The sequence below is a fragment of the Meleagris gallopavo genome, chromosome 3, assembly GCF_905368555.1.
Source record: "Meleagris gallopavo chromosome 3, MGAL_WU_HG_1.1, whole genome shotgun sequence".
NCBI classification, from domain to species: Eukaryota; Metazoa; Chordata; class Aves; order Galliformes; family Phasianidae; genus Meleagris; species Meleagris gallopavo.
Genome location: NC_139406.1, coordinates 8,902,430 through 8,918,668, shown reverse-complemented (window position 1 = coordinate 8,918,668; position 16,239 = coordinate 8,902,430). Strand labels below are relative to the sequence as shown.

Here is a 16,239-nt window from a genome sequence, read left to right as displayed (position 1 = left end):
GCGCGGTGCACGCCGGTCCGTCGCGGCCGGATGACGTGACGGCGCGGCCGGTTGACGAGGAGGCGCCTTGTGGTTGGTCGGAGCCGGAGCCGGAGCCCGGAGGGGGGTGGGGGCGGGGCGCAGCGGCTCGGCCGCGAGCGGGCGGGCGGGCAGGACGGGGCCGGCCGGCGCTGAGCGCGGGAGGCGGGAGCGGGCGAAGGGCGTGCGGCAGCGGGGTGAGGGGGAGCGCGCGCACGGCCGAGGAGAAGGGGTACGCGCGCGCGCGCGGAGGAAGGCCGGCGGAGCGGAGCTTTGCCGAGCGGGGCGGAGGGCAGGGGAGGGGAGGGGCAGGCCGCGCGGGGCCCCCGCTTCTTCCAGGCCGCGCGGCGCGTGGAGGGCGGGGGGCGGGCGGTGACAGCGCGGAGAGGGGAAGCGGCCCGGCGGGGCGGCGGGCGGCCGAGGGGCCGCGTCCCAGCATGGCCTCGGGCGGCGGCGGAGGAGCGGGAGGAGGAGCCGGCGGCGGCGGCGGCAAGATCCGGACCCGGCGGTACCACCTGGGCGCCGCGAAGCCTCCGTACGGCAGGAGCAGGCAGGTGAGGCGCGGCGGGGAACGGCGGAGCGGGGCCGGCTCTCTCTCGGTCCCCACGTGCGAGGCGCCGGGCGGGGGCGGGCCCGGGGCGGCCCCTTTTGTTCCCCTCGGTGCCGGCGGCGGGACCGGCGGGAGAGCGGAGCGCCGTGGGAGAGGCCTCACCGCCCGGCGGCGGGGCGCGGGGAGGGCAGCGGCCCTCGGCCGTCTCTCGCCGCCCGCCTCGCGCACCGCGTGCGGCCCGGGACGAGGAGGGGGCGAGTAACAAAGGCCGGGAGCTCGGGGCCCCTCGGGGCGGGCGGGGAGCCCGGCGGTGCCCGCCGCACGGGGGGCTTCGGGGCGCCTTCCTCGCGCGCCTGGAGTTGGCCGTGCGGGCGGACCTCGCGTCTGTTCCAATAGGAACGCGAGCGACGGCGCTGCGTGCCGGGCGCGGAAGTCGGGGCGCGTCCCGCGTGTGCTGCTGCCTGAGCCGCGTCCGGAGCTTTGGAGGAGCGCTGAGTCTCGCACGCTCCGTTGACTGAGCGACGTTGTCCACGTGAGGCTGCCGGCACTTTGTGAGGAGCGTCGCCGCGCTGACAGAGTGCTGAAAGCTCTTAGTGAACGAGCGTTCAAGTTGTCGTGAATTTCCTGCGCTGATACTGCGTCGATAACTGATAAGCTTCACGGTTGCGTTTAAAGTAATCAGCAGAGATGGTTTTCTAGCCCTGCTATTGTCTGATGTCTCGAGGCGTTTCTCAGCAGGTTTGTTTAGGCAGCACAGTGTGCTGGGGGATGGATGTTTAACGGCTGTTTATGAGGCTGGATAGTGATAGGACAAGGGACAATGGTTTTAAACTGAGACAGGGGAGGTTTTCTGTTAGATGTTAGGAGGAAGTTTTTCACTCAGAAGGTGATGACACACTGGACGAGGTTGCTCAGGGAGGTTGTGGATGCCCCACCTCTGGAGGCATTCAAGACCAGGCTGGATGTGGCTCTGGGCAGCCTGGCCTGGTGGTTGGCGACCTTGCACATAGCAGGGGATTGGAACTGGATGAGCGTTGTGGTCCTGGAAAGTTGAGAGAGGGAAGATTTAGATTGGATATCAGGGGAAAGTTCTCTCTTTCTCTCTCTCAGGGAGAGTGGTGAGGTGCTGGAACAGCTGCCCAGAGAGGTTGTGGATGCCCCGTCCCTGGAGGTATTCAAGGCCAGATTAGATGGGGCCCTGGGCAGCCTGGTCTGGTATTAAATGGGTGGTTGGTGGCCCTACACGTGGCAGGGGGTTGGAGATTCATGATCCTTGAGGTCCCTTCCAACCCTGGCCATTCTGTGATTCTGTCCTTTCAACCCAAGTCATTCTATGATTTTGTGATTCTTTGATCCTATGTCTGTGGATTTTGCCCTGGTAGTGGGTGCTGCAGAGCCAACGTGTAGGGCAGAACAACAGCAGCTTGTCAGAGGGGAAAAGTGTAGTCAGTTAGTAAATGGCAGACTGAGAGGTGTACTTATCATAGTGAATAGCTTTTTAACTGTATGAATTGTGTAAACTTGTATTACATAAAAGAATGAGTTCTGGGTAGATAGCTAACTGAAAACGGAGTTGAAGTTGAAATTAATGAACGTATGTTCCTGTTTTCAATATAACATTCGCTTTCCAGATTTATTGGTCTCAGAGATGAGTTTGGGAGGACCTGAGAGCAATGGTGTAATTTCAAGATAAAATCACACCTCTGATTCTGATCTTCCCCCCTCCAACTTTTATCATTGAGTAGATTCACTGAGAGTAAACCTGGTTGAGATGCTCGTGGTCAAAATTGTGGCCCTGAAAACCCTCAGTCTCATACCATCAAGCTCAGAGGGTGCCTGGGCACTGTGGGCAGCATAGCTGACAGCTTTGAATTTCTGGGAAATCGAATTGATGATTTTTTCCCACTTGTACGAGGGATGATTAGCGAGATGCCTAGTTCATCCTGCTTTCTGGGTGGTGTTCTTTGATTGTAGTTCCTGGGGATTTTTGTCAGGTGGGAATTCTCCAATCGTCTCCAATATATGCTGCAGTCGCTCTTCTATAAAATACAGTGACAGCTTTGGAAGGCATTTGCAAGAGGAGGTGCTGATGCTTTTAAAAAACTATTAGTTAAAGCATTTGTTCAGAATGTGGTAGACCCTGCTTCAGTTTCCTTTTTTGCCTGAAGCAATCAACCTACATCTTCCACTTTCCAGGCAGATATCCCAGTCGTCAAGCTGAGTGTTATCCTCAGTTCTCTTGGTTGAAGCTGTGCTGCTATCCAGAAAAAGAAAGCATGATTCACTGAGCCAGAAAGAGGATATATAAGAAAATGCTGCCCTCCAAGAATGGAGGTGTGCAGGCTCTGGTCCATGGTTTCAAAACTTGTTTTACATTAGATGTTCCTGCAGCAAGCGTCCGAAGCCTGTTATTTCCTGCCTGTGTGCTTGATGATTAATCTTTAGAGCCATGCTTCATTATGTTTTATTTGCTTGTTTGTTTTCAAGTCTAGTGCTTTTTTAAAACCAACCATGATAGGAGAGGTGAACAGACGCTGCCTGGAGAAGAACACTTGGTGACTTGCAGTTTGTGTGCTGTCCTGGGAGATGGAGATATGGATAATGATTGCCCCACTAGTGAAGAAACTTAGGTCATGGTGCTTTCCCTCCAGGATTGCCATCCTACCTTACAACAGAGGGCACCCTCAGTAGCTGTGTTATCAAACAAACAAGCAAAAAGTAGCAGCACTGCTAAGTAAAGGTAGTACAGACTCGCCCACTGTGAAGGATTCTAGGTTGGCAATCCTCAGAGACAAAAGGCCCTTCTGTATTCCTGGTTAGGCATTCTGGAGGTAGAATTTAGGAGTCCCTCCCAGCGACTGGGTTTCCCTAATGGCTGAATGATGACAGCTCCATGCTGATTGTGTTGACTTTAGGTAATACCACACTTGGCATGCTACCTGTTCACTCAGCTGTCTTGTGCTGAGACTTCCATTCTCCTGCTCTACATAAAGTGTTTGGACAGTTGGCTTAAAGTCATGTCTGTGCTCTGAGAGCTAAGTGTGGTTGGACAAGGGAGCTGTTGTGCCTGGCGTGAGTTTCATCTTCCGGACGTGGCCAGAAGTGCTTTAAATGCTGGGTTGTCCTGGTCATTTAGGTAGGCTGATGACTGCAATTACTAGGGTGGGTATGTTAATGGGATGACTGTTGACATTATTAAGTTATTAAACAGCTTCTTTATTATATCTCTGTGTTCTTATTGTTAGCTTTATGTTTAGCTTTGCTTTTTTGTGTATGTGTACCGATTAGCCTGGAATGGTGCCATTCTGTTCCAGGTAGAGGTAAGCTTCAGAGATTCAAAATTGTCATCATAGGAGAAGAGACTCAAATAACCTTTGGGGTTATTATTTATTTGCTAATCAATCATTCAAGTGAAAATGTCAGAGAACTTGGATTCTCCTGGACTCTAAAAAGAAGATTCAGGCATGAGAAAAACATAATCAGTTATACTTGAGAAGCCTTTTTAACCTTCCAATAAATCTGTTTGCTTATGCTAAGCTTCAAATTAGAGGTTTTTGGTAACTGGCCATCATATTTCTAGACTGAAACATCAGGTGGTTTTTACTTTTTCTCAAACATATACATATGTTCTAGTTTGTATTCACAGCGATGCTACCCTGGTATAAAACAAAGCAATCTAGATGCTTTCATCTAGAAAGAGATTTCTAGAGAAACCAGCAGAAGTTCTACATGTTTGTGAATAGTGTGATTGTGGCGTCCTTGCGATGATATCAGAAAGAGGGGGGAGGTGCATTTTCTGCGGGTCCCAATCGTGAAGCACCTCTGCTTGGATGGGTGAGGTTTAGAGTCACGTGTGATGTCACGTAAGGACAGAGTAGTTATGGGATCAGGAATCTAAACTGTGTGCAGCAATGCCTGAATCATTACATTATCACCTGATTGTGTAATGAAGATGGGCCAGTTATAAACTCATACTTGATTTATGCCTGGGATTTTCTTGGTCTGCAGTGCCTGCAGGCGTGGGCTGGAGTTTTATAAATTGCTGGGTTTATTTGGGGGTGAAATCTTGAAATTAATGCAAAGAGTTCCTAGAATATCCTGTTGAGTAATGTAAATTAGTTCTTGTTTCGTGAATCTTAGGAAGCAAAGTATTAATCTAGAAAAATCTTTAATCTATGAAGAATGTCCATATGGAACTAAGCAAGTATGACTATTGGTTTAATTCTTATCGATAGGATTATACCTCAAAGTGTGCTTAGCTGGTTGTGTTTATACCTGATGTCTCTCTCTGCTAGTTTTGATTTAGTAGTTGGTTAGCACCTTGGGCTAAATGCTAAATGTTTGTAAACTTTAAGAAATGTTCAGAATGTCATCCTTAAATGATGTTTTGCCTCTGTTCCAGCAATATCAAATTGTATTAGCAAAACAGATGTTTAAATACATTACTTGGCTTTGGACTGGCATCACAAGCAAATTATGTATCCTGGTTGGGAAGACCTTAGCTGAGATGCAGACAGTTTCCCTTCACTTAAGCTAGCAGTGCTGTCAGTGGTACAGCAAACAGTAGACTCTCATTGCTGTCCCATTTTATGAATATTTTGGTTTTTGTCTTGCAAAGTGTTTTCACGACAGCCTTGGGGAAGAGCAGTATTAGTGAGCGGTGTCTTCAGACAGGAGATTTTGAACTAGATGAAAGAATTGTCCCTGAGCTGGGACGCTGACATTGCCTTCGTTTGCTAGCAGCTCGTCATTTCCTCTGCGTTATTTATTCCTCCAGTCAGTAATTAGCATTGGTTCTTGCTTCCCTGCTGTGCAGGAACTGAGCTGCTGATTCAGAAGACTGAGGATAGAGTACCAAATTTCTTCTGCTTACCTGAAAAAGTTTGAGCAGAGCTATTTCGGATCAGCATGAACACTACTGCAGCATTGTGTAACAAATTTAACACAAGCAGGTTGGATGTCTGGCTCAGTCAGCGTGGCTCACCTGGAGATCAGCAAGTCTCTCAGCATGGTCTTCTGTATTATTCTTGTAGACAAATTGGTGAAATACGTGCTCATCAAGTAGACTGCCAAGTGGTTGGAAGACTAACTGGACCATTGGCCTTAAAGGGTTGTGATGGGTGGTACTGAGAGACACTGACAGCCAATTGTTAAGAGTCTCCTGGGGGGTTGATATTTGGACTAACTCTGTTTTATGTCTTTAGTAAGCAGCAGGGATGAGAGAAGGGCAGCACTCCCTCTGGGTTCTTGGATGATAACAAACTTAAGGAACCTCCAAATGCTGAAAGGCAAGGTGTTGGAGTTTCTTGACAGTAATGGGCTGGCAGGAACCTCGTGTTGTTGGGGCATAACAGCTCCATGCAGCGGTACAGGCTGGGGAAGTGTGGCTGTAAAGCTGTCCAGCAGAAAAGGAGCTGGAGGTGTTAGTCAGCAGCCAGCTGAATGTGAGCCGTCAGTGTGCCCAAGTGGCCAAGGACGCCAATGGCATCCTGGTCTGTGTCAGAAATAGTGCGGCCAGCAGGACTGGGGAAGGAATTGTCCCTCTGTATGCAATGTTAGTGATGCACATGTCAAATCAGACAGTGATAGAATTGTTTAAGTTGGAAAGGACCTTTAAGGGTCACTAGTCCAACTCCCCTGCAATGAACAGGGACACCTACAGCTACATCAGGTTGCCCAGAGCCCCGTCCAGCCTGACCTTGGGTGTCTCCAGGGCTGGGTCATTGATCACCTCCATGGGCAGCCTGTTCCAGTGCTTCATTACCTTTATTGAGAAAAATGTCTTCCTTATATCCAGTCAGAATCTTCCCTCTTTTAGTTTGAGACCATTTCCCCATATCCTATCACAACAGTCCCTGCTAAAGAGTCTGTCTCCTTTTTTCTTACAGCCCTCCTGAAAGGCTGCTATCATGACCCTCTGAAGAGAGGCTGAACATCCTCAACTCTCTCAGCCTGTCCTCAGATTTTTGTGGCCGTTCTCTGGATGTGCTTGAACAGGTTCATGTCTCCACATCTGGATGCAGTTCAATTTTGGGCCTCTCACTACCAAAAGGAAATAAAGTTGCTCGAGTGCATCCAGGAAAGAGTAGTGAAGCTTGTGAAGAGACTAGAAAATATGTCTTTTTGAGGGAATTAGGGCTGTTCAGTGTTGAGAAGAGGAGGCTGAGGGGAGATGTCATTGCTCTCTACAACTATATGACAGAAGGCTGTAGCAAGGAGGGTTCCAGCATCTTTTCTCAGGTGACAAGTAGTAGGATGTAAGTGATAGCATGGGGGAGGCCTAGATTGGGTATTGTGAAGAATTTCTTCATGGGGGAATGATCAAACACTGAAATGGGCTGTCCAGGGAAGTGTTGGATTCACTGTCCCTGGAGGTATGTTAGAGATGTGTGAATGTTGTAAGGACGTGGTTTAGTGATAAGTCTTAGTAGATCAGGTTGATGTTTTGATTTAAAGCATGTTATTGAGAACACTATCCAAATTCTTGAACACTGGCAGTTGTGGGACATCAACCACCAATGTAGGAAGCCTGTTTTTGCTGTTTTCCTCCTCTGGATGCATTCAGGTTTTTAAATATATATTGTATACTGTGGAGCTTAGAACTGCACATAGTATTCAAGGTGAGGCTGCACCAACACTAAGTGCAGCTGGAGATGCACCTCTTGACCAGCTGGCTGTACTGTGCTTAATGCACCCCAAAATGCACTTTGCCCCCCGGCTACCAGACACTGCAGCTCATGCTAAACCTGCTGTCACCTGCACTTCCAGGTCCCTCTTTGCTGAGCTGCTCTCCAGCCACTTCTCTTCCAGTCTTTGCTCATGTCTGGCATTGCTCTGTCCTAGGTGCAGCACTTGCATTTGTTCGACTTCATACCGTTGCTGATGACTGAGAGAGGCTCCTGCCTGTCTTGATCCCACTTCAAGGCTTCTCGTCCCTCCAGGGAACCAGCAGCACCTCCAAGCTTACTGTCATTGGCAGTCTTGCTAAGGATGCAGTCCAGTCCCCCATCCAGATAGCTGATGTAAATGTTGAATAGGTCTGGCCCTAGAATTGAGCCCTGGGGAACACTACTGGTAACCACCTGCCAGCCAGGTGTAACCCCACTCACTACAACCCTTTGAACTCTGCTGTTCTGCCAGTTCATCCTCCAGTGCAGTGTGAACCTGTTTACCTCGCTATTGGACAGTCTTTCCAGAAGTGTGATGTGAAGAATGCTATCAAAGGCCTTACTGAAATCCAGAAAGACTACAAGGCATCTACAGCCTTCCCTGCATCCACCGAGTGGGTGACCTTATCCTAGAAGGAGGTCGGATTACTAAGGCAGGACGTTCCCTTGATGAACCCACAGTAACTACACCTGATCTTTAAATGCCTTCTATATTCCCTAGGATAATCTCTCTAACTTTTCCAGGCACTTATGTCAGATTAACAAGTCTGTAGTTTCCTGGGTCTTGGCTCATGCCCTTTTTGTAGCTGGGTATGAGGTTGGCTAGCTTCCACTCAGTGGAGACTTCCCCAGACTCCTGTGATGTTTGGTAAGTTGTTGAGCCAACTCCTCAGTACTCAAGTGAGTCCAGTCAGGCCCAACAGGCATATGTATATTCAGCTTGATGATATATTGAAGATGTTTTCCAACCTCAATGATTCTATGATTCTATGACAAAAGCAAAAAAGTCCTTCATCTGGAACAAGACAACTCCCCAAAGCTGCTGGACTACAAGTTGGACCTGTGTCAGCAGCATGCGCTTGGGGCAGGGGAGGCCAACTGTGTGCTGGGCAGTATTAGTAAGTTTGTGGGCAGGAGGCTGGGGGAGGTGGTTGTTCCCCTCTGTACTGCACATCCAGGAGTGTTGTGTATTGGAGTTGCCAAAGCTGGACACACAAACACGCACGCACACACACACAGACATTGACGTACTGGAGTTGCCAAAGCTGGACGGACGGACGGACACACACACAGACATTGACGTACTGGAGTTGCCAAAGCTGGACGGACGGACGGACACACACACACACGGACACACACACACACACACACAGACATTGACGTCCTGGGGTGAATCTAGCTGAGAGCCAGCAAGATGGCTAAGATTGGGACACACAGAACAAGGAGAGACTGAGAGAGCTGGACGTGTTCACCTTAAGAAGGGGAGGTGAAGGGGAGACCTGTTGTCAGCAAATGCCTGTGGAGTGTATAGGAAAGGTGGAAAAATGTTCCTTTTGCCATTTCTGGATGGTCAAAGCAGTAGGTAAAGAGGCAATGAATTTAAGTTTCAAAATGGGGCATTCTTTTTCATTGTAGCATAGTGTTTTATCTGCAAGAGAAGACCTGTCGGAAGAACTTCTCAGAGAGGTTTCCATCCTTGGAGATGCTTGAAGCCCTGCTGGACGCAGCCCTTGGCTTGGCAGCCTGCTCTTCCTGTCCTTTCTCTGAGTTGGACAAGATAACCTGTGGTGCTGTGCAGCCTCTGGCGTTGCTGCTGTTGGACCATGCAGGTGTGGTTTCAGCATAAATGCCAATTCAGGTGCACAGTCCTTTTTGTTGAGGGAAGTGTCTTAAGGGCAGTGCTGCTTTTTGAGGAAAGAAATAACACTTCCATCATGCTCTGGCATGTTATCTAAAGTAAATTGCAGGGTTGCCCTCAAGAAGAGCACCGCTGAAGTGACTTCTGTAGGGTTGCAATTTCCAAATCGTTTTTTAAAGTATCTTCTGTATTTTTAATGATAGGTCGTGCAATATAGTTTGCCATGGTTTTTTTCCAGTATTAATCGAGAAGTGATTGTACAATTAGGAACTGTTGAACAGTGGTATTTATAGAAGCATGATTGAATGCATCCCCCAATACACACCTTTGGTGTGTTCTTCAAAGACAACGTGATGAAAACTCTCCTTTGTGCTTTTTGTAACATAATATGCACATCTGAGACTGAAGAATTATTCAATGTCTGTAATGTTTTTCTAATGAAGAATTTTAGCTATTAGGTAGATTTTCTTACTACTACTACTATTTAGTAATTCATCTATTTAGCTTCATGAGCAACTCTCCTGAATTTGGGTGTTTGTACCAATGTCTTGTGCCGTGCATCTCCCATTCATGCCACTATGTTCTGTTTGTTTTTTTTTCCAAATAGTTCTGCATTAAAGCCTGGACTTACTTTCTCCTTTTGCCCAGGCCTTCTTTACCTGTTTCGATGTTGAATCAAAGACATGATTTATGTTCATTTTTGAAGCTAAAGAGATGTTAATTTTGCTAACAGTTGAGGCACTTGAAGCTGGTGTTACTCACAGCTGGTGTTACTCACACACTTCAGCTTCTTACTCCCTCACCTCTGTTAGTGAAAGGGACTGGAAGATTACCCTGAGCCCTTTCAAGCCAAGGCAGATGGGTCATCTGAAAATGGGGCCAAGGCGAGTAGGAACTAGCTTGTTTGACTGCCTGAAGCATAAGGCATTTTGCAACTTGCTGATACAGTATTTGTCATTGTGGTATTCTAGATTGCTTTACAAAAATGCTTATTAATAAAAAGATCCTCTCAACTCTGATGTTTGCTTTTCTTTGTTGTTATTGGAGAGATTATAGATACATCCCCTTTCTTTTGACAAGAGAGGACTTGAAGTTATTTTTCCGCTGTCTAGGAAATAGCACAGCACTGAAGCTGTTGTGTTGGGGCAGTACTGCTGACGTTTTCAGGGCGGCAGTTCCTTTTGAGATTCTGTAACTCATCTTATAATTGCACTTTGCATTTAATTATAGTGTCTGTATGTGTGCTTGGCATGGTTGTGATCTCCATCTTTTTTTAAAGTAAGCATAAGCTCCTGATAATCTCTATTGTTGTGGAAAAAATGTGTGTGTTAACATTTATACCTCTAGCGCTAAGCTTAAAGCTACAGTTTTAACACACGTGCTTGCTTTGCAAATACCTGTGCCAGCAGAAAATTTTCTTTCTTCTTGGTAAAGTTGTTTATTACTGTCTCCATAGCTCTGCTTTTTGGGAGGAGTTGTGCAAGTGTGTCCTGAAAAAATAGCTGACTTTGCTTTGAAGCTGTAGTCTGTTTTGAGTCTAACTCTTTTCTGCACGCACTGGGTCTCGTGGTTCCTTCCCCTCTTAGTGCTCTACCTCTGGTTGCCTCCAAGACCAACCAAAGATTTGAACTGTTCATCTGCACCAGGCACATGGTCATTCTAACGTCACAACTGCTGTAATGTCAGCCTTAATGAGTTGTTAATAAACTTAGTATGCAGAGCTGTAGACTATATACAGGTTTATAGAATTGTATACTATTATTTAGAGCCACTGAATAGATCTCTGTGCAGTGACAATCTTTTTTTTTTGTATTAGTGGTAAGAGAAAGGTATTTAGAGATCCATTGCGAGATGCTCTTGATTCTGTCAGATGAACTGTGGAGAAGGCACGTGGCCAGAAATATGTTGCTGCCCCTATTTGCTGGAGATTACGGCCCTGCAGCAGAGGTGAACCTGTGTTGGCTTTGCCGTTTCAGAATATTAGCTTAAAATGTCAAAGAATATAACCATAGCTGCAGCTAAAGCAGCTGTGTCTGAGTCAGCATTTTAGTTTGTCTTAAACCTGGTCAGAAATGTGTGCAGCAGGATCAAATGTAGTACAATTTTAAAAACTCCTGCCCTGTTTAATTGCGGGTTCTGCTGACTTAGTTGAATTGTGAGATCTAACTTGCACATACTAAACAGCACTGATGCGTGATGCTTCCAAAGTAAGAAGGCTTAGAGCTTTGCTGACTTTCAGGTGAGGGCAGAGAATAACTAAAGGTGATTCTTTGATTACTTAGTTTTAACTTGCAAGGTCAAGCTGGTGTATAAGAAAAAAAGATGCCGTGTTTAACGGGATTGGCCTGATAGATTTTGTGTGCCCACCAACGTATGCTATGATCAGCTCAGTTTGTAGATCACTAGTTGTTCAGAGGGTGCGTAAGGGTAGTTGGCCATCTTTTATTAACACCACACATAATGAAAAAATGTAGTTCCAGTCTTCTTGTTATGAATTTATGATTTACTCTGGAGTGACTGGAAGCACTTCAAGTTATCTGTAACATCTGCACTAGAAAACATTGGACTTGGAGATGAACATCAGCAAGCTGTGAGTTGCCCCTGAATGGCATTTAACCATTGCTTCAGAAGCTGCTGTGGGATTTGGCCTGCTCTTGCTTGTAGTTTACCCACATAATGTGTCCTCTCTGCTCAGAGCTGTAGCTCGTGGGTGCGTTTAGGCAAAGTGGCAGTGAAAATATTGTTTAATTAATTGCTGGGAGTCAAATATATTATCAGAGGTAGCAGATGCATAGGATGTGATGTGATATGTGGAAAGCATACATTTGTATGCATAGACTTATTTCCTGTGAAGGGGGAGGAACAGAAAGGTTGCCATTTCTTTTGGCAGATATCTTTGATCATGTTGAAATACTGTAATGAATCGTGTCTTATTGTACAGAGAATATCTACAGATAAGATTTTATGCCTAAGCTCTATTTAAATCCTAAATATAAATGTTTGTTATACATCTTGCTAAATCTCATAGCTTGTACTAGTGGCCTTGTAAAGACCATCTGCTGCTTTGGGAAGTGTATTTTTTGATAATTTTAACTTTGGACCATTTAGACTGTGTATCTGTGTGGTTGTGAGAGTTTGCTACCCTGGTACCATGCGTTGTTTTAGATGTTGAATAAAAATAGTTTAGACTGTAGGGGTACCCTTACAGGAAAAGAAAAAGAAATCTGAGCTGAGTTTTGGTTGGTAAAATTAGGGCCCTCGCAGCTGTGCTGCAGACACACCGCATTGTGCAGCAGTCTTTCAATAAAAAATATACTGATAGCCTTAGATTCTTTCTTAGATTCTTAGATTGAAAATGAATTAGTTCAAAACAGCTCATGAAGTTGTAAGTGCAGGTTGTCTCCTTAGTCCTAATTTTTGTTTTTGATGCTGATAGGTCTCAGTGTCTACCACTCCATATGCACTTCATAATTTGCAGCACCATCTCTTGATTTCTGCTGAGGATTGGCTGGAGCCTCGCGCAGTGCTGGTACCAAGAAGGGAGGTGTCCTTACATTGCTCCCTCTTTTGAAAATGTGGCTGTAAGCGTGGACTAAACTTGAGATAAAACTGTTTGGTGTCACTAGGATTTAACCTGGGGGTTAAGTGGGTTAGATGCTGGTTTACCTACAGGAGCACACGCTGGCTTTTTGCACTTGGATGGAAACAGTAATGATGGGCTGTTGTCTTCCTCGTGGAAACGTGCAGGCAGTGCCAGAATGCAGAACAGCTCTAGTGTCTCTGGATGTTCATCCTAGAGCTAGGCTGAGAAAGGCTCATTTCACACAGTAAGAAGGAAGTACTTGCATCTGGAGGCATAACTTTCTTCGTGGTCTTTGGAAATAAATTTGTACTAGTCCAGTTTCCTGAAATAAAACAGTTGTTTTTTTCCACTGTCATATAATTGATGACATTCCTGTAACATATTGTTCTTATTAAGTCATAAGTTTTATTGTCTTCTAAATGAAATATCAAACTTTGCTGTCCTACATCCAGACTGAAACCACTCCCTAAAGGAAAAGAGCACAGCTAGTTCGGAGCTGGTCTGTGTCTGTGCTGCTGCAGGAGACAACCATGTCACGTCTCCATTTCTATCCTTGCTTTTGCACTAGCACCACTGTAACCAAATGGTGAGCTGTTGCAAGGCGTAGGTGAAATTTTGGCTGAGTCAGTTCGATGCAGCCCTATTATGGATGTTACATGACTGAGTATCTGTGCATATTTGGTCAGAGGAAGGGAGAAGTCTTGCTGCTTCTTTCTCTTGTCCTGCTGCCCGATCTTTCTCTTTCTCCTGAGCCATTTTTGTTGCACTGCGCCAGCTGAGCTCATTAGTCCAGCAGAGAAACATGTGCTTTTTGCCAGATTAACAAATTCAGCTAGTAAGGAGAACAGCCTGCTGTGCCAGAGCTGGCACTGGGTAACGTGGGGGATGGAGGGAGCCCGAGTTCTGTCAGCGGTGGTGGGAAGTGCTGCTTCTCACTGAACTTCACCCTCAGGTGCAGGCTTTCTTTTTGAGGACTTACTGATTTGTATGTTTTAAGAGCTTGAGCTTTGAAATGGGAAGCAAAATAAAAAAAATCTAAGTTGGCCTTGATGCTTTTAGAGGTGTGTGTGTAGGGAAGTAGAAATTGGCTCTCCTGTCAGGTTGTGCTTTTCGCATCTGTGAAGGGTTCATGTCAGTGTTTAGCCCTTCTGTTTTTTTTTTTTTTTCTTTTTTTAATACATCCCTTGTTGTACAGTGGGATTTACTTAAGCCTCTTGGATTGAAATCAACTCAATTACAGAAACCAGAACCGTGTTTTCTGGTAACGCCTTGTTTCTGAGTATTTCTGCCATCACTCTGCCCCCGCTGCTATGTGAGAGACCCCTGAGGAGCTAGACAAACTGTCCAGTTCATAAATAATTATTGCCAGGAGATGGCCTGCTTGTAAGGTTGAAAGTCAAACTGTAACTGAAACCTATTGGTTTTTATTTCTTTATATAAACTCTTTCAGAAAATGGCATTTCAAAGTAGTGAATTAGGACACCTGCTTGTTTACTCTCGGGTGCCTACAGCACATCACTTGTTTGGAGTCGCATCCCAAGGCAGCGTGCCTCAGAGCTGCAGCTGTAGTTACTGTTGCTGTGGTGGTGCATGTATGTGTTGGTGGAGACATAGCCAGCAGTGCTGCAGGCGCTTGGGATGCACGGCGTTCGAAGCACTGTTGTAAATACCTATTCATAAGCTATTGGATCTCTTCTCCGTGTTCTGTGCTTTGTTCTGCTTTCCTGCTGCTATTTTTGGATGAGCGTAGTGTGAGTGCATTTAACATCAGCAGACAACTGTTGGAACTGAGAGCAGCTCTCAAACTGCTGAAATCAGTGAGTTAATTCTGAATCTGCTGAAGGACCAAAACGTATTCACTGACTGAATTGCTGCTACTCACAACTGGGATTCTCCCTGTCACTGTATCACGGTGCTGAGCCTCCTGGTCCGGTAGCAATGAGAAACAACAGAGCTGCCCCTCCTCTGAGCACAGGGCTGGCACCAGAGAAGTTGTGGTGTGGCAGCATGCTGGGCGTTGTGTAGTGAGTTCAGGTGACAAGGGAGAGCCTGGTAAGTAACTGTGGTGTGAGGAGGTGAGGGGTTGAGCACTACACAGGCATGTCTTGTTACTAAAGGAGGCATGTCTGATTTTTGGGTTGTTTCCTTTTTTTCCTGCATTGCATACATTGTCCAATATATTCCAGGAATTGCAAGATTCATTAAACTTTTTTTTTTTTTTTTTTTAAATGAAATCAGCTTGGAAGTTGTAGGTGAAATAAATATAGGTGGCGGTTTACTTGTATTTAATTTGCTTCACCATATGCATTGATGGATTGATGGGCTCGGGCCAGTTGTATGAGGTTCATTGAGTGCCAGCTCCCGCATTTTGCTCACAACAACCCCATGCAATGCTACAGGCTTGGGGCAGTGTGGCTGGCAAGCTGTGCGGAAGAAAATGATCTGGAAGTGCTAGTCAACAGCTGGCTGAACATAAGCCAGCAGTGTCTCCAGGTGGCCGAGAAGGCAGCCTGGCTTGTATCAGAACTAGTGTTGCCAGCAGCAGCGAGGAAGTGATCATATCATCTCTCTCTTCTCAGCACTGATGAGGCCACATCTCAAGTACTGTGTTCAGTTTTGGGCCCCTCACTGCAAGAAAGATTTTGAGGCCCTGGAGCACATTCAGAGAAGGGCAACAAAGCTGTGAAGGATCTGGAGTCTTAGGGGGAATGTCTGAGGGAACTGGGATTGTTCAGTCTGGAGGAGACCCAGGAGAGTCCTCATTTCTCTCCACAGTGACCTGAGAGGAGGTTGTAGCCAGGTGGGGGCTAGCCTCTTCTCCTGGATAACTGGTGATACAATGAGAGGTAATGGTCTTAAGTTGCACCTGGGGAAGTTCTGGTTGGATATTAAGAAAAATTTCTCCTCTAAAACAGTGATGAGGCGTTGGAACAGGCTGCCCGTGGAGGTGGTGGAGTCACTATCCTTGGAGGTGTTCAAGAAACACGTAGATTTGGCACCAAGGGACATAGATTAGTGGGCATGGTGGGGATGGTTTGGCAGGCGGTCTAGATGAGCCCAACCTTTATGATCCTATGCATCCTACTGAAAGCATCAGATTTGATCTCTGGAGAGCTGCTGCTATGGATGGGGTATACAGCATCCTTGTTGGCCTGTGTTATCCCACCCGGTGGGTTGTGAGGAAGGTGAATCTTTGGATTCCCCCAAGTAGGACAGTCCCTGGTCCACAGGGGTTGTGGAGGTGACAGGGTCAGACAACTCAGAGCAGCAATACAAAACAATTTGAGTTTTCCAACTAAAAATAGTCAACTACCTTGAGACGAAATTAGGCAGCTTTCTAACAACAGTAAACATTTTTTATGGATAAAAAATACTGACACAGGCGTTATTTCCTAGTCAGCTACTCTGAGGCACATTTAGGCAATGGCTATTAGAGAAAACAAATGAAAAGAGATCAAGGGGAGAAACAGGAAGACAGTGAAAGATAGACAAAACAAAAGTGAAAGAGATTTTTCACCACGTTCTTGGAGCCTTGATCTGTGGGTGGAGACTCAGCCAACAA

General features: G+C 46.4%; 1 protein-coding gene across 3 annotated transcripts in view; it reads left to right on the top strand.

Annotated features, from left to right (window-relative positions):
• Positions 1-350: 350 nt before the first annotated feature.
• Positions 351-16,239, top strand: part of NUP153 (nucleoporin 153) — a 49,318-nt gene continuing 33,429 nt past the window's right edge. For 2 of the 3 annotated variants that reach the window (XM_085220162.1, XM_085220160.1), the window contains exon 1: positions 351-572. In XM_085220162.1, the coding sequence (XP_085076288.1) occupies positions 456-572 (117 nt within the window). In that variant the 5' untranslated portion in view covers positions 351-455. The remainder of the gene's footprint in view (positions 573-16,239) is intronic. The other variant, XM_085220161.1, reaches the window with a different exon arrangement.